Source organism: Halictus rubicundus, chromosome 8, assembly GCF_050948215.1.
Source record: "Halictus rubicundus isolate RS-2024b chromosome 8, iyHalRubi1_principal, whole genome shotgun sequence".
NCBI lineage: Eukaryota > Metazoa > Arthropoda > Insecta > Hymenoptera > Halictidae > Halictus > Halictus rubicundus.
The window spans coordinates 4,082,080-4,109,837 of NC_135156.1; the positions used below are offsets into that span (position 1 = coordinate 4,082,080).

The window sequence follows — 27,758 nt, forward strand, 5'->3', positions numbered from 1 at the left end:
ATTCTGTACAGGGTGTTCCAAAACATAAACCAATTTTTGTACAATTTTTCATTATATTTTATAAAAGGATGGGTTCTAACAAACAAAATTTTGTAGTGAACATTTTAATAATAAATACCAAATTTTGTAAACGTTGGTGAACTCCTTGAAAATCGTGTCTGTATGAAATATTTCTAGCATTTCCTTCTCCGCTATTAACTAAATAATCACAACGAAGCATTTGACGAACGTTATAACAATACAAATAATTTCTTCCATTTCTTCTTCTTGCCATAGCTGAAACTCACTACACAACAGAAGTTACTGTTATAATTTACTGGTTAGTGGCATTTAACAGGGTGCATCTAACAATGGAAGTTACGACGTGTTTACTTTTTAAACGAATTTTACTTTCGACTACCATATTGCGAATATACAGGGTGATCAGAAATTTACTACAGTAAGTACACGCAACAAATACTAAAAGGAACAGTTTCCTTGTTTTCTGTAAGCTATGTGGATATCAATTTTTTTCGAGAAACAAAGGTGACCTTCAATTTTTTAAATACAATAACGCGTTCTTATGTATGTGAAACCGTATGTCAAAACGAATTTATTTACGCGCATGACTATTACCTTTAAGGCCATGCAAGGTCAGAAGTGAAGGAAATATTTTGTATATTATGTGTTAATACATATACTTACCGGCATTTCTTCTTGTCATGTTTACATTTCGTGTTCGATGTGACTTCTATTGACTAGAAATGTGATGAATTTATGTTACGATTCGGTTTGAAATATTGGAAAAATATTGGAATTACAGAGTTTATAGAACGACAGAAAAATTTTTCTTTGTAACATTTTTTTTCTAGTACTCACCGTTTACGAGAAAACCGCTGATTAATAAATCTCTGAACACCCTCTATAATGTAATAGCGTAAAATATATTCAATTCAATAATGATGAAACTCTTAAGATCGTTTTCCGAGCGAACGAGTTATTTACATCTCACGGTTCCTTTAAGACTTTTGCTTCTCTTAATGAGCACTATACGATGTAATAAAAAATAATTAACCATGAATATGTCAGTCAAGGATACATTTGCGGCATTTTGTTACAGACTTTCATCGATCCAAAGGTCATTGTCAAAAGTTATCATCGATTCAACTATCATTGAATAGTGTCATTGTGTCCTGTAGCCAGACCACCCCCGGTAAAACCGAAAAGGGGCGATTCTGCATAAAAAAATAAGTTGAAAATGTACAAGAAAATTTTTCATATAAGTCTTTGATTTCGAGAAAATCGAGTTTGAAAATTCGACGAACGCGCGTGCTATTGAATAGTAATCGTCTGACGCGTCTGTTCACAACCTACCGAATCTACTTCTTACAAATGCTAAGCACGCGAACCTGACGAATTTTCAAAGTAGATTTTCTGGAAAACAACGCCTCATATGAACCACCCCCTTTTCAGTTCTGACACCAGTTACCGGTAACCCTGTATAAATCAATTTATATCAACATACAAATATTAATTATATGAATCAATATCAATTATTATACGAATTATTTATGTTTCATCGAAAGTGTTACAAGCCGATATCTTTGAACCTATTAATGACATTGAGGAAATTATTTTTTAATGTAGACTACAAGGTGCCTTTTATATTATATGGTACAAAAAGATAATTCTCCTCCAAGGGTGAAGTGTAAAGTGTAGTTCTCGCTCAAATGAGTAACCTTTGTTTGAAAGGTTTTTTGAAACTTTGTATGTATCAAAAGTTATAATGATTTCAATTGTCCATCGTTACATTATGATTGTCTTACGGACACGCAGACCTCATCATTACCGAGTGCCTCGGACGCTCAATCTGTCTTTCTTTTCACTCGCTGTCCTCTTCTGTACGATGAACAATTCAAATCGTTATACCTTTTGATACATACGAAATTTCGAAAAACGTTTCAAACAAAAGTTGCTCATTTTAGCGGAGACTATCTGAATGCATAATAATTTACTCCATATTCCATTTAAAAAATTGAAGTTTCACACCCCCCCCCCCATTCTTTTTACACTTGAAGGAGGTGTATGATTTTTTATCATATACTATAAAAAGGCTCTTTGTACCCTGTAATTAAAAAAATATATTTCCTCGATATCATTAATAGGTTCGAAGATACCGGCTTGTAACACTTTTGATTAAACACCCTGTATATGTAGATGAAGGTCCTTGATGTTCCAATGTCGACGCTACGAAAGAAAGTTTCGTCGTTTATCTTCATTCTTATTTTCTGATGTCGTTTCTTACACAATACTTTTGGTTCTTCAGTGTCATGCAGTTGCAGTATAGTAGTATTTCCGTAACTGGCGTATCGTCGGGTCTACCGTGCGACAGTTCTAGTAGAGTTGCTACATTCGTTGTAGCATGCCGAGCGTAGAGAGGGATAGCGTTTGAAAAAGAAAGAGAGATCCAGGTTCGACAGTTCGACCATCTGCCTCTCTATCTTTTCTATTCGTCATCCTCTTTCACGTCTGAAACTTTAATCGCTCATTACACGAGTAATTATAATCGTAATTATATCGTGTTCGGTGTCATTCTAATTAAAAAAATGAGTTGGAAACGATGGTAAAAGTTCCATAAAAAAATAAAAAATAGAAAAGCTGCAATCTTTCTCTTCGCTTGCATGAGTGTGAGTCTTCACCGATACTCGACTCCTTTCTGGCTCGGTCGTCGAGCGTGTTTATTGATTGATTCCAAGGGGGATCCCCCCAGTAGTGGTGGAGATAAAATTTTGACAGTTACGTACAGACCTTTGCGACAGTTACGGAGATAACACTTTAGTGCAACACTTACACTCACACCTAATATAAAATTTGTTATTAATAATATAACATGTTTAATCGTTAATATCATTATATTATTAATAGGCGGTAGATCTTCGGAAGTACCAACTTCTGTTGATCGTCTAAGACCAGGAGACATAGACATAATCGGAGGGATGGGCGATTCTTTGACAGCGGGCAATGCAATCTTCGCAAAGAACATCTTCGAAATCGCAATTGAAAGCAGAGGTGCGTCAGGAAGCTCCGGAGGCCAGGGAACTTGGCGAACTTATACAACGCTTCCGAATATCCTCAAAGTATAGTCTTTATTTATTACATTAACACTATTGCAACGTCACCCATATCTAGATGACGAAATTATTATCCAATCTTGAAATTAATTTTCTTCTTCAATTTTTGCGTACCTAACCTAATGTTGATCGTGTACGGGGATGTAATTACACCCCATGCATGTTTTCAGTGCAAAATGTAAAGAAAAAACATTGACTGCGTAAGTGTTTGTGAAATTGTATGGATTTTCATGACGCTAGGTATGAAAAGATTAATAAATACAATTGAATACATGAAAATTCTGTATAAATAAAAAAAATTTAATCATTTGAATTAAAATTTTGTTCAAATTATGTGTAAAACATATCGCAGATAGCTTTCCTAAAAGAACTGTGGACATATTCCCTTCGGCAACTTTTTATACATGTACGTTTTTATTAGCCTGGAGTGAATGTTGACGGAACGAATATACCAAAACTTCTAATTTACGAAATGCGGGAGAATTGAAAAAGTGACCGAACTATAAATTTTACCTTCTCCATTGCTGTTTCTATTTTATTAAATAAAATCTCTTGATTTTATCCAATTTTTGTGGTCGTTGTGAGTCGTGTTTTATGAGATTAAAAATAAACACCTTAACAAATGAGTGACGCATATTTAACAAGTCTAGGAAATAAATTTTAATTTATAATTATTAGAAACATTAATATTGTATAACATAAACAGGTGTCAAAATAAATTATTTAAAATTAACATAGAAACTTGATGATTGAAGTAAAAATCTTTAAAAGATTTGGATACTGGAACATTAGCTTATCTTATCGCGATTATTACGTGTTTTACAAAACATAATATTATTAATAAAAATATTTTACTGTTTTGACAAGTTATTTAGCGGTAGTTGACTTAATAGTCTTATGAAAATCAGAGATAATAATGTGAATGACAATTTTTAGAATTGAACATTTCCAATGATACTGTATTATAATAGGGATTCTGATTATGGAAGTTTCAGATAAACTTTATTCGATTATATTAGAAAATTAGTGGGACATTTAAGGCCATGAAACATACATATTTATAACTAGACTGTGGATCTTTATGCAAAATAAAAATGTTCTGTGTCGGTTACTAGAAATAGGAGATACATAAAAAAGCTTAGATCGTAAAGTTCGAATTTGTTTGGACTGATTCTTTACTGAGTCTTTACTGTACTCTGTTTTCTGGACGAGTGTATTTCAGTATGTCAAAATCGAAGTTCGTAGAACAATGCGATTATTTGCTAATAAAAAGGTGTACATCTATTTTTTCTTGTCGAGATAATATAGGTTAACATTGTTTAATTATATATAAGGTATACTTACACCTAATGCGATTTTTTGTGTATAGGAGTTCAATCCGAAATTGATAGGCTATGCACTCGGGGACTCGTATACTACTCATCGAGCTTCGCAATTTGACGTCGCTGAAGCTGGCGCAATGTCCCGTGATATGCCCTTTATGGCTGAATATCTAGTCAACAGATTGCGAAAGGATCCGAGGGTCGATATAAAAAAAGATTGGAAGGTTGTATGCCAAATTCAAATTTTGACCACAATAACAGACAACGGAATATTTATAAAATTGGTATAGACGCTTGCACAGAATTTTACGCTAAGCATAACATAATATAAATAGGATTTTCTTAAAAATTCTGGTACTTTTATTTCATTACTTTGGATTTTGTTAACATGTTGACAGCCGCGTTAGTCAAACGTGGGTGACTCAATTAGTCATCTATTTTTAAGAATTAATTTTTCTCATAATATCATTGTTGAAATCGACGTCCATTAGCACTTACACGATCTAAAAGAATTCTGTGAGAAATCACTGTGATAAGTAGACTGCGGATCTTTATGCAAAATAAAAAATGTTTGCATCGACTGCAAGACACAGGAGCCAAATAAAAAATTTATTCTTCTCTTAATTATCTTATTAGATTGAAACCAGTACACTACTGTCCTTAAATCTTTTTAATATGACCACTGCTGTAAATTGCATAAAAATGAACACTGCTTCGCGAAAGTAAAAGCTTCGAGCTTTACAGTGAGTCCAGGCTTATGGTTGTTTAATTTTTTGTAAACATACGTGAAATGTAGTGTTTAAATACTTTTTGGATCTATTGTATATTATTTTCAAGAAAACAATTGAATTTTAACAAGGTTGTGTAGGTTTTCAAAAATCACGTTTAAAAATCCATTTTATTTGGGAAACATTGTAAACTTCGAAAATGTATAGAGACATTTTCATTGATTGTACGAGTCACAAGTTTTTGTGTCACATCTAAATTTTTCTTGAACATGTTGTTAATGCTTTTCTAGTGATTTCAATGAATTTTGCTATGACATATTCCACTGTGTTCTGCTAATACAGATCGATGTTTACGTTAACTTGAACTAATTTATTCTAAATTACATGTGTTTACAGTTGATTACAGTAATGATTGGAAGCAACGATTTTTGCATCAACATATGTGCGGTGTCTTTACCGCGGTCTATTTTGGACGACCATAAAAAAGATTTGGTCAAGACCCTTAGAATACTGAGGGACAATTTACCACGGACAATTGTTGCTCTGATTCTACCTCCTCACTTGCGGTCGCTTGTCGAAGCCCAAGATAACACCAATATACTGAAATGTTACTTGCTAACGAGGTTCGAATGTTCCTGCTTGTTTAATTTGCAGTTTCGATCTATGAGAGCCGAATACTACGAAATAATGGAGAGGTTTGTTGAATATATCAAATAGGATTCACTTCACCTTGACAAACCAGAAATGTTTAACTTTTTACTATATAATCCTGTACATCTCGACGAGGAAATGCCAAAAATCGAGAAGTTTTAACGTGAAGAATTCACTAGTTCAAAAGCTAGGCGTGTTTAAAATTGAGCGATTTTAAGCGTTTTTGATAGGTGCGCTGCCATGTTGGTGCTCAGCATTGCGTTTCGTTTGATGAGCGGAAACGCTGGATGGCAGCGCAAGCACGCGCTTGTGGGGATTTGATGGTGTACCGATGTACGTATTGGTGTACGTATTTGGTATGTTGTAATTTAAAATTACAAAGGTACCTCCCCTCCCCCGTTAAAGGGGAAGGGAGGCCACTTCACGTTTATGTAGTCAGAAAGGCCCTTCAGTTCCATGCAATTTAAGACTAAGAACTTTAAAATCGATGGCATAGTTTTCGAGATATTGAGCTGTTCAGAGTTATGTGGGCCACCCTGTATATATATGATTCTTCTTCTTATATATATATATGATTCTCTATATTTTAATTACTGTTTGGTGACAGCTTGTCCCACAACAAAGTGTAATCCCACAACTTTAAACACACATTATGTAGTAAAAAGTTAAAAATTTCTGGGTTGCCAAGGTGAAGTTGAGCCACAGTATATCATTTTACGTTAAATATTTGCTCTTATAGTATGATACTTACTCGTAGTAGAAAATTTTACGATAAACTTATATGGATACTACTTAAGGCTATTTTCAAAATTAATCATTTGTCACAGAATTGTTTATTCAGATTATACAGTGTGTTCGACTACAGGTAGGAGAAAATTTAAGGAGAGGTTCTCCATGACAACACAAAACAAAAATGAGGAATAAAAAATATTTCAATTTCGGCTTCATTTTTCATTTATTAACACGTTCCGTGCCACGTTTTTTCTCGCGGCCTGAATGGAACTTTTAACGTGTACCACCGGTGGTACGACCACGTGACACGGAACGTGTTAACAATTAAATCTCCGCCTAAACTGCGGCAACTCCACTAACAGAGGTGTACGTTGCGTCCGTCATAGAGGCGCGCGACAGTCACATAAACCAGGCCTGCTCAACGATGGCTCGCGGAACAAATGTGGCTGCTTCTCCTCTTCGCCAGCTCGCTGTACCGGCAGGTTACTCTCACCAATACTACGTATTCATGTACATGTACATGCCGAAAGAAAAGTCGGAGTGGACATGGTGGGGACTGACTCGCCGAGCAGGCGAAGGGGAGGAGCGGCCACATCTGTTCCGCGAGCCATTGTTGAGCAGGCCTGACGTAAACAAATATATGCATTTTTGTGAATATTTGCACTTGCGAAAATTTCATTCAATATTTGTAACACTATGGATACATGCTTACCACTTTATAGTGATCACGAGTAAATTACTTATGTGAGCCTGACTGTAAAGTGAAAACGCATGATCCCTTCTACTCGATAATTCCATAGGGCGGATATTAGAAACTCCCTTGTGGATTTTAACGAATAGGCAGGTTTAATGTTGTCCAACGATTAATTTGTGAATCCTTAAAATATTTTTACCTTGCTGGGGCCCCAAATGAGAACCAACGTAAGCATGTATTTGGCACTTCATAGGTGACTGTTGCGCGCCTTTATGACGTACGCACGCGCCTCTCTGTCGGTCGGGTTGCCGCATTTAGGCGGATTTTTCAAAATCGAACATCCTATATATGACTTATATATTTTTTAGTTCTCTAATTGATTAATGTTTATAGGTGGCAGGATTTGGAAGAAACAATTGCAGATTATCCAGAGTTTCACACAAACGATTTTACGGTCGTAGCATTACCTTCACTTGAGAATATATGGTTTCCAAAGTGCAAGGATGGAAATGTTGATCCGTCCTACTTTGCTGTTGATTGTTTTCATGTAACTCAAAAAACAAACGCTTTATGTAAGTTCAATTGTTTAACTGAATTTAAGCTTTAATTATACATACATATAGGCGAAATAACAGTTTTATATTACAGCAAATAAAATAACCGCGTGATTTAACAGTACTTAACAATTAATTAAAACAATTTTATTAGATACTGCAGTATTAACAAATACTAAGCAAAAATGATAATCGGTAAGTGTTGATCCAGTAAATAATCAAATTATGTTTGCTATGTAAAAAAGATACAAACGAAAGAAAAATCTTTTTTATTATCAACTTTTCAATGCAAATAGTCAGTTGCTATTTTCTTTCGATCAACCTTTTATAACAATTCGTTATATATAAATACATAGCAACGTTTAGTCAACAAATGAAAAGTCAAGATTTTGATCTAAAATTTTTGCATGTAGCGGATCCTATATACTCTACATTAGTTAGTTTATAAATGTGGACAAACAACTACGTTATTCATATGTATACAATACGTATATGAGCTAGTTACGTTGTGAATTGGTAGTGTCTCCATACAATACCTATTGTCACTTGTTTTTCCAAACGAATTCTAGTCGTTGTTTAGGCTGAAAGATGTATGCAATATAAATAAACAAACTATAATTCTGTTATTCGGGTCGAGTTGGTTAGTACCGACCACTGTAAGTTTTTGTACTGTAGCTAGAGCTAGACCCAGTAAAACTCAAAATTCATTTCATCCGCGATCGGTCACATGCTGTCTATAAGACTGTTTCATTTGTAAGTTTTGTAATAATTTTTATGGTTTAAATAAGTTTGTATCCAGTAAAATATCCAGAACGAAAGGATGAATGTTTAAGTTCAGTTTGTAACTTAAATGTAACTTTAAAGTTGCTCTAAGTTATATGTAACTCTAAAGTTAAATATAACTTTATGTTATAAAGTTTATTCAATATTTTATATTTCTACATATTTCTAAGAGGAAATGAGAGACACTACATATCCGATTAAGAGTTTAAAATAATTCGGAACATAGTTGCTTATTCAATTAACGATTCAGTAGAACCTGATTATCCGAACCGTTGATATCTGAACTCTCCTTTATCTAAGCATGTGTTGCACATATAAGCAGTTCACTCGAAAGCGATCCATATATAACACTATTTATTATACAAATGAGCAAAGATTTAATTTAACATTGTAGCTAGGCAACTGTTCTGTTATGCGAACACTCATGTTCCACTGATTAGTAAAGTTAATCGAGATTCCACTTATCGTGAATTTAACAGATAAAAATCATCCAGGTGGTATCACGTTTGGTATCATTTTGATCAGAAAAATGTCACTAATATGTTGGTAAGAGTGTCATAAAAAATCATTATGTTGGTGTTTTGTTTATTTGCTAGCCTCTTCTATATTTGGCGCTACCGATAAGAGTGCAAAGTGTGCAAAGTGTGTTGTGTCTGTAGACAATGTAAGCGAGATTTTGGTCCAGAAGTAATTGCATATATCGTGACATTACTGTATGTCCCCTGTTAAACCCTGTAGTACATTCAACCAGTGTCGCCAGATCTAGGGAATTGACTTGAATTGTGGGGCATACAGTTTCTCTCTGGCAGATGCAGACACAGATGCAGACGCAACGCGAAGTGGGTGCGCGCAGCGCGTCACGTGACCGATCCGTGGCGGAAGCGTGGGAATGCTCGCCACCGGAAGATGGGGAATAACGTTGTAGAAGGGGAAGGGTAGAGTGGGAGACAAGTCTTAATCTGGCGACACTGCATTGAACACGTAATTTAGTTTATAATATATTAATTAATCTCAATTTATTTGTTGCAAGATGGAAATGCCTTGTGGAACAATTTGCTAGAACCACATGGTAATAAGTCTCGGGAATGGGTGCCGACGCATAAAAAGTTCTTGTGCCCTACTCCAGAAAGACCATTCCTAATGACGCGAAAGAATTCAAGGAGAAGTAACAATCTTTAAGGCGTGCCTTATTTAGATTTAAGAATTAACAGTACTGATGTTGTAATGATAAGCAATTTAAACAACCCAACATTATTTTGTATTAGTAATTATGTATGTACATATTGAAATGCATAAGAACTAGAAATGTGCGGGTACCAGAAATTTCGAGTTCGGGCTAGGTCGAGAAATTTACTCGTAAGAAAGTTTATAAAGATCTCAAAGCTGCAATCGGATGGAGTCAAGTTTGAAAATCCCAAAAATTTGTAATCAGATGAATATGACGCTTTTACATGACCTTCCAATCTAATTTTGCATTTTAACTTTTCATGTATCCGAACTTGCAAACTTTCGGAACCTTGACCCGACCCACACTACAATTTCGAGTACCCGAGTTTTATAAACTCTCGGGATTTAGACCCGACCCGATCCGACCAAGAGTGGGCTGGAAACCCGTTTATCATGGCCAAAATTGTATTTGAGGTTTCATATTTTGAACAAATTTTTGTATACATCAATTCATAATCTTTCAAACTTTAAAAATTTGTAATATTAGTCATTTTAGATTATTATGTGTTGTGCGGACATTAGTCTGAAGACAAAATTCAGAAATTCAAAGTGAAACCAATTTTTCTAAGAACTCATTATGTATAGAGCATAAAATAATAAGTCTGATTTAATATTTTATATATATTAACAGGCGTATTTGCATTATTTAAGTAGTTCCTAAGCATTATTTAATCCATGTACAAATGCCGCAATATTTACAATAATTTAAACTTTGAGAAGGGTTTTAAAAAAATGTTTAGAAGTGATTGACATGGTACTTGTTTTATATGAAAGACACAAATTTTAAGTGTAACTACCTGCAAACTTTTAAACTTATATGAATTTTTAGAAACAGATCCCCGAAATACTAAAGAAAAATTTCTTATTTTACTTATGTTGGTTATGTTAATGGAATTTTTTCGAAAATCAATTGAAATAAAGGTATTTTTAATTTTAGCCATAAAAAGTCACTTTCCAGACCACTTAGCACTGTTAGCACTATTTTTCAGACATTTTTGATGATTTAGCAAGAATAATTCTCCAACAAAAGTTAATGAGTATGTATTCACTTTTTCCAAATTTCAATGTAAAAAAAATTAATAAAGAATTTTTTTCTAGAGAATGGAGGTTACTTCGATTTTTTAAGTGGTAATAATATTTTTGTCTCCGTAATATTCTAGCTAATGTCAATACGACTTCAACGACCTATAACCTTAAACTTTGAAAAAATGCCAAAATAATTTTGGCCACTTAAAAAACGGGATTCCAGCCCACTAAGGGACGATGGCGCGCGAAACAGATGTGGCTACTTCTCCTCTTCGCCTGCTCGGCGAATCAGTCCCCACTATGTCCACTCCGACTTTTCCTTCGGTAGGAGGCGCACGACTGCTGCACCGGCGGGTTAACTTCTAAGGGTGTGCGAGAACCCGAAATATCGGGAACCCGATGGTCGGGGCAAGTCGGGAAGAGGCCGGGTCGGGTCGGGTCGGGTTTCCGAAAATTTCGAGATTCCCGAAAATTTCGATTTTGAAATTATTTCGAGAATCCCGACTCTTTCAGGTACCCATCCCGAACCCGCAAAAATTTTGTGTTTCCGACCCGATAGTTCGGGTTCTCGCACATCCCTAACTACTACATAATCATGTATTGGGTTGTCCGGAAAGTTCGTGCCGTTTTTCTGTAGGTGGCATTAGGATATGTCTGAATATGTCAGAATGATAAAAACAAATGGTATGTGTACATAGTTTAAAAAGGTGATCTTTCAGACATTTTTAGAAAAAAAGGTTGATTAGGATACATTAACTTTTGTTAGTTTTATATGCTGTTAAATATGGAAGGAAACAGTGAATTATAGGCATTTCATGCTTTTTTCTTCCAAAAGCTGTTGGAGCTTGGTTGGGATGTGCTACCCCATTCACCCTATTAACCAGACATTACACCCTCAGATTTTCATCTCTTTAGATCGATACAAAATTCCCATAATGACAAAAATTTTAACTTTGGCCGACATAAAAAATCATATTTAAAAGTTTTTCGCCGAAAAACGCAAGTTGCGTGAAAGACGGAGAAAGATGATGGAACAAGATGGCACTTATAATAATTCAATAAATGTATATCGAAATTTAAATGTACTGCGTTTGATTTTCCCTTAAAAATCGGCACGAACTTTCCGGACAACCCAATACATGTACATGCCGAAGGAACAGTCGGAGTGGACAAGGTGAGGATTGATTCGCCCAGCAGGCGAAGAGGAGAAGCAGCCACATCTGTTCCGCGAGCCATCGTGTTTAGACCACAGCGCTCCACCAGAAAGTCAGCACCATCTACCGAGGACCATTAAGAGATTTTGGTTTCTATTTTATTTAACTTTTCAAATTTTAAAATTACGCCATACGTACTTATACAAATTTTAAGAATAGGCGTTGATTGCTCGAGTGGGGGTGGTGAACAAAAAATCTTTGAAAAGAGGGCTGTGAGTCAGAAAATGTTGGGAAGCTATGGTTTAGGCGAAGACAGTATTGAAACCCAAAAATTAATTTATATTCAATAAAGTAATCTCTTACAATTCGTTTTATGAAATTGTGTTGTGTATGCGTAACTTCACTGCCTGTGAGTAATTGCCATAATTATTGTAATAATTACAAGAAATGTTACTATAATAATGTAATTGTTATAATTATAATTATGTAATTGTAAAATGGTATTCAAAATTAGAATAAATAACCTATAAATCATTAAAATAATTGTTTAAGTGTGTACTGTTTGATTCAAACTGGTTCAATAATTTAATCATGATCATATTAAGTTAATTAAGATTTCGAAAATTCGTCTTACTGCTCATGCATCTAATAGTAATGATTATGTAAATGAACATTGTCACCCAAATGTTATTAATAAAAACAATCTTTTGCGCTGTAGTTCCTTTCGTAGACTTTCATTCTAAAACTATCCTATCACGGCTATTCTTCGCATTTGTCTGCAAATTTTTAAATTCTATTTACTGTTTGGACTTTCTTCATGTAAACGCACGATCTGGCACGAACCTGTAACTGTACTTAGTGAAATTGTCTATTTACCTTCATTTTTGTTTCGTAATTATATTTTGCATATACATATTCCGTCGTAAGTCGTCTCATCGTCAGCTGCCATTCATCGAATGATCTGTAGTCACAGAAAAATTCGAATATTTTGTGCAGAGCGGAATACTCGAACAAGGTCCAATTAAGTTTAATTCTCAGTGTTATTATGTCTTTTGATAAATATTTTTTGAATTATCATTCTATATTGCGCATGGAGTGCATCAGTATTAATGAAAAGAAATGTTCTTAAACGTTATTTCTTCGAATAATAATAAATCTCTATTTATCACTATTTATCACTTCGGTTTCAGTGATTAAAAAAGACACCTGAGCAATGTGAATAGTAAGAGAAAAGGTTAAAGGACGAATGATGAAAATAAACTTCAGATTGCCAGAACGTTAGAATTGACGCAAACGAACAAGGAGATAATCTGCTTAGTCTGTTTAAAATTTAGAAGATAGCGAAGAAGATTGGATTCAATGTCTAGGCTGCTAAAAATGGGTCCACGAGGCTTGTGAAGATACTCCAGAATGTTTTAACCATTATATTTGCGATTGTTGGAAATTATATTAGTCATTTTTACTGCGTCCACTACTATAGGGGATACTTCACGATTTCTTAAAGTAATTTTTCATTTTATTTTGGTTTCTAATATCGTTAATTTATAAATAACGCAGAATAAAACACACAAAGTATTCTATTTTTTTTTAATTTATTTAAGAAGAATCTTAAGTGTCCGATAGTGGAGGAACTCCCCCTGTCCTGTGTTCTTGTTCTTGTAGTTTTCCATTTTCTTGGATAATTGTAAATTGATGAACATTTGATGCATAAAAATATAAGCTAATATCATGAAGTGTAACGATTACCGTGTCATTGAACGTCATAGAAAAATTTTGCTATTGACATAAAAATTAACGGTGAATATATTAATATTTAAATAATAAACAGATGTGTTACTATTTTGGATGTTAAACCTCATGGTCGGCGAAACTATGGAGGAGAGGTAAAATGTGATGCATGATTCTTGGCGCCAATGCAATGCATACGCGTGACCATTAGCGCCATTAAAAGAACAATACTTTGACTTGGCCACTCTTACTCACGTACAATGTCATTGTTACCGTAAAAGAATACGAAAGAACGCAGGGATTCCGTTCAGAAAAGAAGAGTAGAGGGGCCATTGGTGGACAAGCGTCCACCAATCGTCCTCGGCTGTCTTCATTCATGTTCAGTGCCACACGCTGTGTATAGCTGATGATTATCGATGAAAGGTGAACAAAGTGCATTCATGTGATATCTATTACTTTCCTAGTGTATAATAAGCAAGACAAGTGGTAAAACAGTGTTTGTCTCCCCATCCTATGATGAAAGTGAATATCAATTGTAAATTAAATGTTTAGCATTCTTGCAGTACTTTCAATTGCGCTAGTAGCATTGTAAAGATAAAATTAAAAAAGTAAAAAATTGTGTTGGAAATGAAAACAATAATAATGAATTACAATGATATAGATAATGATTAAAACTAATAATAATAATAATAATAATAATAATAATAATAATAACAACAACAACAACAACAACAACAACAACAATAATAATAATAATAAACCCGTAAACATTTTTCAACATATTCCGAATTAATTAACATATAAATGAAGAAGATATTACGAGTACAATTTCGTATCGAATTAATAACAATACCTAATACAGAGACTGATACAGAGTTATTATTGATCTACCTTTTTCTATACTGGTGATGTCAATTTTTATTATTTCTTCAAGATAATAAAACAGTAGTAAAGAAGATAATATTCTCATAAAAATTTCGAGAAAATGAAGGAGAAATTAATAACGAAGTGACAGCATAAATTAAAATATAGCATGAACTGTTTTCAATTGAGAGAGTAATGACTACATACACTTTACAACTTCAACATAATTTCCATGTTTTCATTACATGTTTCCATGTTTTTATTGTCACAATTCATTGTAATATCTTATATTTGGTAAATTAATGTTATTTTTAAACTGCTACTATCGTTTATAAACAATTCTAGTTTTTGAGTTAAGCATAAAATACTGAGCAAGAAACTAAAAAATTAAATTTTCATTTTCATTTTCATTTTAATTCATGTCGTTTCATTTTAATGAGTATTATACGGATCATATAGCTTGATATACTTATTATTTATCATAATATTATAATTGCTGTACTACTTACTAAAACTTTTTTATAATTTGGTTATGTAATTAATATGAAAATTTGCATATTTCAATAAGTTACAATGTATTACCTATGTAGATGTAAATTACTGGTGTACTCAATTGTAAATTATATGTCACACTGTCACGTATCAACGACACGACAGTATCATTCATTCACGATCGAGTTCGATTAAATAACTGTAAAAAAAACTTTAAATAAAGTTCTAACTGTGACATATGGAACACGGTGTTTAAATTATCATTGCTTTTATCGAGTCTTAGTAAATATTTAATTTTTAATAATTTGCTATTAATTATGAAAAATAAATAACAGAAAGTAATTTGTACATCGGCCACATTCTTCTTGCCGTTTTATATTTTGAAAACTGGTAGTATTATCGCTCATGCCGTTTTGTATTTTGAAAACTGGTAATGTTATCGCTCTTATTGTTTTATTACATTACAATAATTTTACTAATGAAATGATAAATTGCAATAATTTTTAACATCGTTACATTGTTTGAATATTGGAAATTATTTAAAACATTTGTTTAATAAGTTTCAATGTTCATTTTACAATGTATTTAGTATCTACTATGTACAATCTTTTAACTCTAATTTGTAACTTAAAAATTACTATAAAATGTCTATATGATATTAAACATTTGCTTGACTCATTCTTACAATATTTTTCGGTCAATACTAGTTTTGCACTTTGATCTCAATTGTCCTTACAGCATATAACACTACTTGCAATTGTTTGAATGTCAAAAATTTTTTATTCGATATTGGTTTTGAAAAATATGAAAATGACGCAAAAAATACATAAAACGTTGAAAATATTTACAAATTTTGGCGACAAAATGTAGGGACATGTAACACTTTAAAAATCAGGTTACACGGCTAGAAAATGAAATAAAACAATAAACAAAATGAAAATCATTTTCCAATTAATATGTAGCGTGCAACTAAAATCAAGCTTCGAGAAATTGAAACTGGACTCCGTATTTTAGAAACAATGATGTTCATCGGAAGAGAAGTGATGTGATAATTTAAAATTTGCTTATGAACGATTATTGTATAATTAGGATAATTATTTATATGAGAATATGCATAAACGAAAAAGTTCAGTGATGTATTGAGTTCAAAGGATCCGGAACACTCGCGTAAACGGCTCACATTCGAAAAGTTCGAATGTAATGACACTGATACGAAAGAAAAGGAGAAAGTTTTTGTCGTTGAAATATATCCTGGAGAATAATAAATCCTTGAGGGGCATGGAAGAAAAGACTATTTAACATCCGAAGGAAAAGTTTGACCGAAGAGAACTTTTCTTTCGAAAGATTTTGTGAATATGTAAAAGAGGTCATCAAACTCTACAAGGATGAATACGATATACTTGTTTACGATATTAGTTTTTTCATCAACGGTTACGAGTTCCTTCACTGACTTTTTACGGGATGTGTTTCACTTGGCAAAGGTAAGTATCTTTCGATCGGAATTATCAAAAATGTTTGTGTTAACTGCCAATTTTTATCTTCCTGAGTCACGCCATTTTGTTTAAAGGAAGACTTACACGTGTATCAAACATTGTTTCCTTAATATCTTTGCTCCTCATTATTTGCGTCATAGATTTTATGCATTTTTAGCGACTTTTTAAGACACGATAAAATAAAAGCCCTATACCGTCCGCGTCTCATAAGATGATACTCGGAAGGAATGCGAAAAGAATTCGCAAAGAAACCGTCTGATTGGTCAAGCAAACACAGTGCTTCTTATAATTTTGCCATCAAAAGTAGTTTAGTCTGATGAAGCAGAAATGTATAACATACTTTCTAAAAGTAGAGGCACTTTGTTTGGAGGAAAGAAAAGTTGAGAACTGTCATATCATATACAATAGTTTACTATAAAATACGTCCGGTCTTCTAAACATACGCAGGGCGTTCGACCTAACGGTCGCGCCGATATTTTGGACATTTGTAATAAATGTGAATAAAAGTTATTCGATACTTTGATGGGAATAAAGTGCAATAATAAAAATTCCGAAAAAATGTTTTATTCAACAAAAGACTGAGGCCATCTTGACTTTTTTAAATAGCACTATGTATTTTTAACTTCATATTGTTATAGTTGATAAAAAACGAATTCAGTGACCTACTACTCAATGACCTTTGGATGACCTTGAGCTTAGAAATTCACAATAATTAATAAAATAAGTTTCTTACACACGTTTACGTGTTAGCATGTTCAGAAAATTTATTTTCATTACAAACACTTAAATTATGATTGTTATAGTCTCGAGTACGATTTGGTCATGAATATTTGGATACAAGTGAAAGTTCATACACTGAGAAATTGAATTCATCATCATTGGCTAATATGGTAACCCGGCTGACGAGTAGGAAAGTTGTCCGTAGAGATCGCTCGAAAAAAATATAGTTTAGCATGCGAGGACTGAAACTGTGCGAAGAACTGAACGTGATTCGGAAGCTAATTTCGATGCCGTTAATCGGGTGGTTTGCAATTCCCCTATTGGAACATCGTCCATTCTCGTTCGTTCATGACTCTTCGAGGATTATCGACGATATCGAGTTTGAAATACGCTTTTAATATTCAAAGGAATACACAGTGTACCTTTAAAACATGTAGTAATTTTTAATAAAAGTATTCTTAATCTCATATTAGTCTCATATTAGGCTACTGATATAAGATTTAATAAGAATACATACAGTGGATCCAAGATGTACTCGAACACTGAATACTCGATTCTCAAAACATTGCCTATGTTTAAACCGTGATAATTTTGTAAAACATTATCTTACGACAATAAATCCGGACCCATTTCAAAGCCAGAAACCTTTAGTTTCATAATCCATTGTTCATTTTATTCTAATGTTTTCAAAAAGTTCGTAATAGTTTAAAAAATTTTTTCATGACTGACACCAGTTGATATACGATTTTTTTATAGTTGTTTTGTTGAGTTTTCAATGAGAGATGTGCCGTCAACTTTTCGGCCGTATAAGTTACGCTTGTTCCTCATTGTTGTTCCATAAAAAGGTGAACAAAATCTTTAATCTTCTAATTTATGGCAGTTTCGATTACGAGAAAAATTTTTGAAAGTGTTTGAAGGAGTTTGAATTTGCAGTATTTTTGTTTTTACGAAATTACCACAATTTAAATATCGACAATACACTGTTTAAATACATTTTGGATCCACTATATGTTATTTTCAAGAGAACGAGCGAGTTTTAACAAGGGTGTGTAGGTTTTCAAAAATTGCGTTTAAAAATCGAAAATGTATAAAGTAAAATAAAATTGTAAAATTCGAAAATGTATAGAGACATTTTCACTGATTGTATGAGCCATAAGTTTTTGTGTCACATCTAAATTTTTCTTGAACATGTTGTTAATGCTTTTCTAGTGATTTCAATGAATTTTGCTATGACATATTCCACTGTGTTCTGCTAATACAGATCGATGTTTACTTTAACATGAACTAATTTATTTGATCATATGTGTATTCGGGAAAGAGCACGCGATGGTAGAATTAATTGCACTTCAATTTCAAGGATATTCAAGATGAATAAATATCGTCCTTATCGCACGTATCTTCATCAAGATCTGCTTGGATGTGATCATAGAAAATGCTATAACTCTGTAACTATGCGCATTCTAAAAATGGTCCAAGTAAATGTTATTTAATTTGATGAGAGGTATTACAAGAAAAAAATCAATACTACTTCCCATGTAAAAAATCTGTTAGGAGCTTCTCTTTTCTTCCTAGCAGTTAGAATATCTTATGTTTTGAACATATGTAAATAAGAAAATGAGTGTTAAATCGAGCATTCGTGTAGTTTTATTGCAACACTACATTTGTTTGACCACCAGCAACTTTATTAAGTACCAGCAAAACATTTGTATAAAAACTTTTTATTTTGCCCGTGTCGTACCGATTGACCTAACTGACATCGAGACGAGATTTAACGGCTTAACGCAACCTTACTGTCGCTGTTGCATCAAACCGGAAGGGCAACTAGACGATCGAAAAGAAAAGTGCTTTGCATGCCGGACAATTGGAGAAAGGCCAGAACTTTTCTTTTCGTTTAACTGTCGAGCCGAAAGAATCTGTCTGACTTTGACTAAACATGAGTTGCACTTTAATTGACATGTACCACTGAAATGCAACAGAGACATCTAAATGATCTCGACATTTCATGTTTTTTCAAATGTATAATTAAAACACACAAGGTTGTATACTTAAATAAAGAGAACCACAACCATTAATTAGAGCCATGAAGAAAAGTAATTTGTTTTGTTACTTCTATTTTTTACTTTGATTGCGATAGTAACTGAAATAATAATAATAAAGACTTATTATCATTTCGATCAAACCTACAATAGATATATAAATTTATACATAACAATGTAAATATTAAATTATTCTAAATATATGCACACTTGCATTGTTAAAGTAATAGACCGCAAACAATTCTATCTTGAAGTAAAAAAAAATATTTTTAACTGATTTCTTACGAGACGAAAATGTTACAAATAACGTGACAAACAGAATTCAAAACATGAACTTTGTTCGTAGTATCGTATTGTAACATTGCAAATAATACAATGAATCGTGCATGTATCTGTTTATTCAAAATAAATTACACACTTAAGCACAAACAAATATTTTATTTCATTTTATAAAATAAAATAAAACAGTATTTTATTCTAACTAAGCTTAAGTGAAAATAATTTTAACTAAATTATATTCAAATCCAATTTACAATATATTAATGTTTAATAATCTCCACCCTATACAAGAGCTACATATTGTTTTAATTTTTTTAATACGAAAAGTGGACGATGTTCCCAGTGCTATAATATAGAAACAATACAAAATTGAATAGTGAACATTTATATACTCGAGAAATAAAACTCCTATCAAATATACTTAAAAAATGAAATGAGTATTTAAGTGGAATACTATAAAAATTACAATTTCAGTATTTCTGTTGTTTCGAAATTTTCAATTTTAAACTAATTTAAAAGAAACAAATATATCTACAATGATTGGAAAAACACAGAAAAGAGTCAGGTATCATTTGCACGGTTACAAATTCTTACATACAGCTGGAATACTACAATCTATCATAAAAATTTGCAACTCAATAACAGTTGGACTTTAACAACAATTCTAATGTATATCGGAATGTGACATATTCGCGGAAGTAAATTATTCATTTATTTATACCAAACGGTATTTAAGTCAAGACATGATAGAATACAAATGAAAGAAAGCAAAAGCAGTTACGTGCTTGGTTTGCCAAATTCAAATTCTTCAGTGATCGGTGGAGGTTGAAATTGTGACGAAACAGCGGTGTACCGGACGCGGAATCCCCATACCGGAAGCATGCACGCTTTGAAAGTTTCATGATTTTCGAGGAATACTTTAAACTGCCACAGCATGATATAACTTTAGATGAAGAATTTATCCTTTAACAAAACTTCACGACACTTTGTTTACACAGAGTTTCTGCTTTTGTATGATCCCATTTTCCGCAAAAACATAAACAATGAAAACGGTGTAATATGTACTTTGACTTATAGAGTTTCTCATTCTAAAATCAAATCCGGAAACAGAATTTTTCTATTACGCACACTTTTCGAAAAATATCGGTTTTTATAAAAATACATGATTTCGATACAAAATTAGATGTTAGGTGAAAACTAAACATGTGAGAAAGTTTAGCTTCGAGTCAAAAGGTAGAGGGGACGTTCCTCCACATATATCTATTTAAACAATTATGTTTTGTTATACTTTTTAATAGTTTTAGATGCTTGTTAAAGTTTGAGGAAGTGCTGACGCGGGTACTCCATACGCACTATTGTTGTATTTACTATATGAAAAATTCATCATCTAGCAGGAATTTACAATACAGTATTGGATTCTACAGACGTTTCTCGTAGAGAAACCATTCAATGGCTGAAGTATTCCCATTTAGTAATGTTAATCTTAACATGAACTAATAAATTTAATAGTTATAAATATTGATTGTTACTCTTTCATCTACTCTTACTTTCATCGCTCCTCTTTGCCGTAATCCATTTTTAATTAATGCTTTTGCCGAATCTCCAAAGTATCGCATTTGAACTTGCCAAAGTGCGAAATAAGTGTATTACAAAAAAGGTATTACTAAATCAATTAATATTTCGTAAATGTAATATTTCTAAAATTTTTAATTTAAGTTTATATTTGCAGTTAATAAATACAGTTCATTATTTTAATTTCGTATCAATTGAATACTGAACAATGAATGCAATAATTACTGAATTACTAATTGGTAATTAGTGAATGTAATAATTGTATCAGATAAAATAAAAATTAAGTTAGTAGGTGTACACTACATATCGCACGCTTGTAATAAAAACATCACAACTCGAAACAATATGTACGTTTTCCAGGAGTAAAGAAAAGCTGTTTCTGAATATGATTAGGTATTACTTTATTAATCAAATTTATAATTAAAAAGAATATTGCTCATAAAACAGATTGAAACACATGCGAATTGATCACAATAATTGTTTCTTTGTTAACACATCCATGTTAAAACATGATTCACCTCACAATTTATGGCTGTTTAATCTCCTATTTTTAAGTGTTAACATCTTCGAGTCAAAACTTCAATTTACGAAACGAATTGAAGATTTTTCCATTGCATTTGTTTCTCATACAGTTGTTCAAGTAATTTGCGCTCGAAAGTTTATTTTGTGTGAAGAAAGATTTTCTTCATTTTTAAATTATGTGCTCAAATAATAAACAAATTTATTATTTTTTTAGGAGGACACGGACAAAAAGGGGATTGTTTATCCACATATGTACAATGGAATAAGGAGTCAACCTCAAATTCCAGAGCATATTCCCTTTCCCTGTAATGTTACCTACGGAAGGTATGTTTACAATAAGCTTTCTTTAATGTCTACTACAATACAAAATTGATTAACAAATGATAGGCAACAATTTCACCGTTATGCTTTGAATAAGAAAATTTATTTAAATAATTAGAGTTTTCACCGCCAACTTTGAGGGCTATTTTCACCCCCTAGATATGGATCATTAAAGATAAAAAAAATACGTGCCAAATATTTTTTGAAAAACTATATCCTATATCAATTTCATTAAAATCGGCGTGTTATACCGGTAAATGCCTCTATGACATGAAGTCATAATTGTACATGCCTTATGTGTTTATCATTTCTAAATCACATTAAACATTCAAAGTATACAAGATACTCGATTCTCATTCATATGCCTAGATTCTCGAGTTATTGGTAACGTCGAACGCGATACAAAATTGGTAATGGTGATCTTATTTTCCAGTTGGCTGTTCTATCTGGACCCTCTATAGCCCCTCGGGCGTGAAATAAAAAAATACATTAGATAATTGGTCTACTTCTATACCTCGTCTGTGTTAATATAATGCAACAACATTGCACTTTTAAAACACAAACGTAAGATCATTACAGACATTGCATGCAATGCACTTTTCTGTCTACGGTTCTGAATTACCGACTGTGTAGAGAATCTTCTGGTACGGTAGCGAATTCTACCGAGCTTCAACGTTCAGCTACTGAACTACATATGTACATGAGGCTGAAACACGACAGGTGTATGTCCGAGGAAGCTAGATTTTACTTTAAATTAAGTTTTTGGAAGGAAATATTTTTCATAGAGTGAAACAGTAAATTCGACAGCCATTAGCTCGATGTGGTTGTACATTTAATATAATATCTTATAAAGCGATCGGTGTTATTTTTAATCCATAAAACATTGTACATTGAACAACACACCGATTACCCAGGTCTCATCATGTGGAGGTTACTGCGAAGGAGACCCGCCCACCCTCTTACTACTTTTTCGACGCTCATCCAGCGGAATACTCAAAATATTGAAAAATGAACACATTCTTTCTGATAAATTTTCTAAGACATTATAATTCTTCTTCTGTGAACCTACCCAGCCGAATTTATGTCCTGCCTAATATATGAAGAGCTCATGGCAACAAACGGTCAGCACGATTTCAACGTGACTGTAAAAGAACAGATTCTTTCGATAGTTCGGTGCAATAAACGATCATATCATGAGACGTGCGTGACTGTTGCCCCGAAGATGAAAAAATCTAAGTGGTCAGTTATGAATGTAAGTAGGCAGTCACATCGAAATCGAGCTGACCGTTTGTTGCCCTGAGCTCTTCATACGTATAATCTAATAATACCCTAGTTTCCGTGCATGTTACCCCAAGATATCTCTCTCTCTCTCTCTCTCTGTGTCTCTCTCTCTCTCTCTCTCTCTCTCTCTCTCTCTCTCTCTCTATATATATATATATATATATATATATATATATATACAGGGTGGCCCACATAACTCTGAACAGCTCAATACCTCGAAAACTATGCCATCGATTTTAAAGTTCTTAGTCTTAAATTGCATGGAACTGAAGGGCCTTTCTGACTACATAAACGTGAAGTGGCCTCCCTTCCCCTTTAACGGGGGAGGGGAGGTACCTTTGTAATTTTAAATGGAACCCCCTATAAAATGTTACATATTTAAATTCTACCGGAAAAAACAAGTCAATTTTGTCTGAAACATTTTTTTGTCAGATACTACCATGATGAGATATAACAGTTTGAAGTTTCGAGTTGTAGGTACTTGAAGCGCTCGGAAATAGCGTTATGGAATTATACGCGCTTGAGTTCTTTGCTTATTCGTGAAGAAATAAAATGTACTTTAAATTAAATGTTCAAAATGTCCACCACGGGCTTGTAAACATTTATTTACTCGAAACATCAAAGTTGTTCTATCATTTTTTAACATTTCGGGAGTCACTGAAGCGCAAGCGTCACGTATTCTTTGTTTCATATCCTCTTTTGTCGTCGGTGGTTCAAACATAACTTTGTCCTTTACATATCCCCATAAGAAAAAATCTAATGGTGTTAGATCGGAGGATCGAGGAGGCCATTGACGAGGTCCCCCACGACTTATCCATTTGTTCCCAAATTTTTCGTTCAAAAATTGCCTGGTGATGATTGCAAAATGTGGAGGAGCGCCGTCTTGTTGGAACCACATTTCTCTTCTAACGTGCAGTGGCACATCTTCCAAAAGCGCAGGCAAATGATTTTTTAAGAAATCACAATAACTTGCAGATGTTACAGTTTCTTGAAAAAAATAAGGTCCAATCACAAAATCTCCATTAGGCCACATCAAACATTTAAAGACCATCGATGTTGAAAGGGAACACATCGCATCCAATTTGGGTTTTCCACGGCCCAATAATGCAGATTATGTCTATTTACATGCCCTGAATTCATAAAAGTGGCCTCATCGGAAAAAAGTATTTTGCATAAAACGTCGTTTTCCACAACACCCTGTAGCCACTCACAAAATCTTACGCGGTGATCGTAATCTGCTATCGAAAGCTCTTGTGATAAAACCATGTGATATGGATGATACTTTTGCCGTTTCAAAATTCGTTGAATTGATGAACGACTAATATGTGATGTTTGTGCAAGTGTACGTTGACTAATATGAGGATTTAATGTAATTGCAGCAAGAATACTGGCACTATTATTTTCATTAGTGACAGCTTTACCAAGCCGCTTTTCTAAATTATGAAATGTTGCATGACATTTTTTGATCCCATAACGTTCAAAAAACATCACTGCTGCACGCCGATAATTTTTTTGGCATTCACCTAACGTTAATAACATATTCACTTCTGTGTCAAAAGTAGCCATAATCACAATGTTACTGCTTGAATAACAGCTCTAAACTGAAAACGTTTTCATAGATAAGTGAGTCAAACTCAAGAATTGTAAATATTATTGTTTGTGTTTCTTCATGAATAAGCAAAGGATTCAAGCGCGTATAATTCCATAACGCTATTTCCGAGCGCTTCAAGTACCTACAACTCGAAACTTCAAACTGTTATATCTCATCATGGAAGTATCTGACAAAAAAATGTTTCAGACAAAACTGACTTGTTTTTTCCGGTAGAATCTAAATATGTAACATTTTATAGGGGGTTCCATTTAAAATTACAAAGGTACCTCCCCTCCCCCGTTAAAGGGGAAGGGAGGCCACTTTACGTTTATGTAGTCAGAAAGGCCCTTCAGTTCCATGCAATTTAAGACTAAGAACTTTAAAATCGATGGCATAGTTTTCGAGATATCGAGCTGTTCAGAGTTATGTGGGCCACCAACACACCTGCCTAACTGTATATATATATATACATATACCAACCGTGATAAACGTATTCTGCTTCCATATTTTAGTTTTATACGTTTTTTCTGTCCTTGACCTTGAATGACCTTGGACTAATTATAGTCACTGAAATCCTAATGAAAGGGACTATCATTGTAGGTGTTTAAAAAAGGGTGGTTCGATTTAAAAAAGTCAAGGTGACCTTGATATCTCCAAAAAAATGACATAAAAACAAAAATTTTTTTTGCATCGTGTCAGCCCCATTGTACCATTCAACTTTGTCCTTACCATATTTTACGTATCTTTAGAAACAACAAAGACATTTGAGGTGCTAACGTTTGGTGACTCACCCTGTATATATGTTAGCGTCAACGCATTTTTAACGAGAGGTTTTGGTGGGAATGGCCGAAGGGATGTTTATTCCTTGACAGATTTATGGCAGGACTTTATAATGTCTGTGGCCCGTGAGGCTAAACAGTCCTGGCAGCAGGCGACGCGATAGCTGATGACCGATTTGGGTCTCACAGCTATCGATTGTCTAAGCATTGACTGTTTATTGAAGGTGAGAATGTTTAGAAAAGGCAAGCGACCCAACGTCGTATTGCCAAAGACAGGGACTCTTTGTCCTGAAGGATCTGACCACGGAGTGGGGAAGGCTATGCCTTTTGGTAAGAGGACTGTGATGAACCCCACGGCACTTACCCCAGAACCTTGGGACCAGAAACTCGTAGTTTCTAACATATATATATATAAATGGTAAAAATAAAAAAAAGATATAAATCATCATAATTATTTTTCTCGCGTTATGTTGTGATCCAATTGTTCTAACTTCTCAAAAAAAATGCAAGTAGAATAGCCCAATATTGACAAAGTTATACGATTTTTAAGAGCGTACGAATATTAGTTGGAGTCACTGTATATCTTATTATATGTATGTATATATACTGTGATGTCGCTGATTTTTCCGCGGCGCCAACGTACGGTCGAAACAGCAGGCGCCACCGAGAAATTGTTTCTCACAGGCTCGTTCTCTCGCGAAGAATTGCCAATATCCTCGCAAATTCGAGCGCCAGACACCCGGGGGAGTCACGCAAACGGTACATATTTTAAAAGGATGAAAGTACAAGAATAGCAAATAATTGCAAAGACATAATTTGCATTCAATAATCGCAAACACATCATTTTCTTTAACGACGTAAGTAATAAACCAAAATTGATATTGCTGTTCTATACCCGATAACCCTAGGCTCTAGTTAAACACCAACGCATCATGATAATCATGCCATAGACACGTCAGCCAAAACCTTTGAATCATCAGAACCAAACAGACCCTTAGATTTTGTCTCTTCACGTCATCCTTTCCACAACAAGCCTTTTCTACTCCCTTCCACATTTTCCTCTCAAAAGCTACATATATATAGCAGCCCGTCGAAACAGAGTCAGAGCTTCTTCTTGCATATTTCAGTGCAGAAGGTTACATCGTTGTACCTTAAACTCGCCACCGAGTATACACTTAAATAAAACTCTTCTCGATTTTATTATAAACTGTTGTACGCGATTTCCAAACCCGGAACCCAACATTGCTATATTTCCTGTTTTTATAATATATTCTTCATAAATACTATTTCCACCATTAAAAAATACGCGCTAGATGCATGTGTAGCCTCCAAATAATATTGTGCACCCGTAGTAAAAATGAAGTATATAGAATATTCAGTTCTTGCTAATACTCCTAAATCCGCGAACTATTGGTAACATGGGCACGACACCGAAATGGTACGCGGGCTCTCAGAGCCCCTCGAGGCCTAGACAGAAAAGCTCATAAGATGCAATGTCAGTACTGATCTTAAGTCTGTGTCTTAAGTCTAATATTTTATTATAACGTTTCCATACATATACAATATGAACAATGTATAAAGATTAGTTTTTATATCAATGTTCCATATACAAGCAAAAGGAATATCAACTAAAGTTTTAAATGCCATAGTAAAAAACCCATGTAATTAAAATTTTTGTGAAAGTAATTGATACAGTTGACGTTATTTAATTCTGTTTTCAGGTCTCCTTCTGCACCTGAGAGCGTGCATCGTTTAAGACCAGGCGACATAGATATTGTAGGTGGTTTAGGTGACTCATTGGTTGCCGGAAGTGGTGCTTTAGAAGAGTTCGCAATTGGAACATTCATAGAAGCTCGCGGAGTTAGCTGGTGTGTAGGTGGGCAAGGAGATTGGAGGCGGTTCTTAACCGTCCCTAATTTATTAAAGGTATTACGTACATTAGACCGGTAATTTGCATGAAATATCCTTACATCTCTTTGTTGCTTACTGTATCTATAGGCTGATCTTTACATCACAAATCATTTCTTATTGTGGAGGAGGGGGCAAGACAAATATTATAAATTCGGCAGTGTTTTTAAATAAAGATATATCTATCGCCA

The 27,758-nt window shown here is 33.7% G+C and overlaps 1 protein-coding gene across 4 annotated transcripts in view; it reads left to right on the forward strand.

Moving 5' to 3' along the window:
• Positions 1 to 27,758, forward strand: part of LOC143356192 (phospholipase B1, membrane-associated) — a 75,310-nt gene that overhangs the window by 19,058 nt on the left and 28,494 nt on the right. For 2 of the 4 annotated variants that reach the window (XM_076791680.1, XM_076791676.1), the window contains 6 exons: positions 2,905 to 3,116; positions 4,480 to 4,656; positions 5,557 to 5,855; positions 6,551 to 6,676; positions 7,631 to 7,809; positions 9,605 to 10,042. In XM_076791680.1, the coding sequence (XP_076647795.1) occupies positions 2,905 to 3,116; positions 4,480 to 4,656; positions 5,557 to 5,855; positions 6,551 to 6,676; positions 7,631 to 7,809; positions 9,605 to 9,753 (1,142 nt within the window). In that variant the 3' untranslated portion in view covers positions 9,754 to 10,042. Of the gene's footprint in view, positions 1 to 2,904; positions 3,117 to 4,479; positions 4,657 to 5,556; positions 5,856 to 6,550; positions 6,677 to 7,630; positions 7,810 to 9,604; positions 10,043 to 21,901; positions 22,012 to 27,380; positions 27,586 to 27,758 lie in introns of those variants that run through there. The other 2 variants (XM_076791678.1, XM_076791679.1) reach the window with 2 other exon arrangements.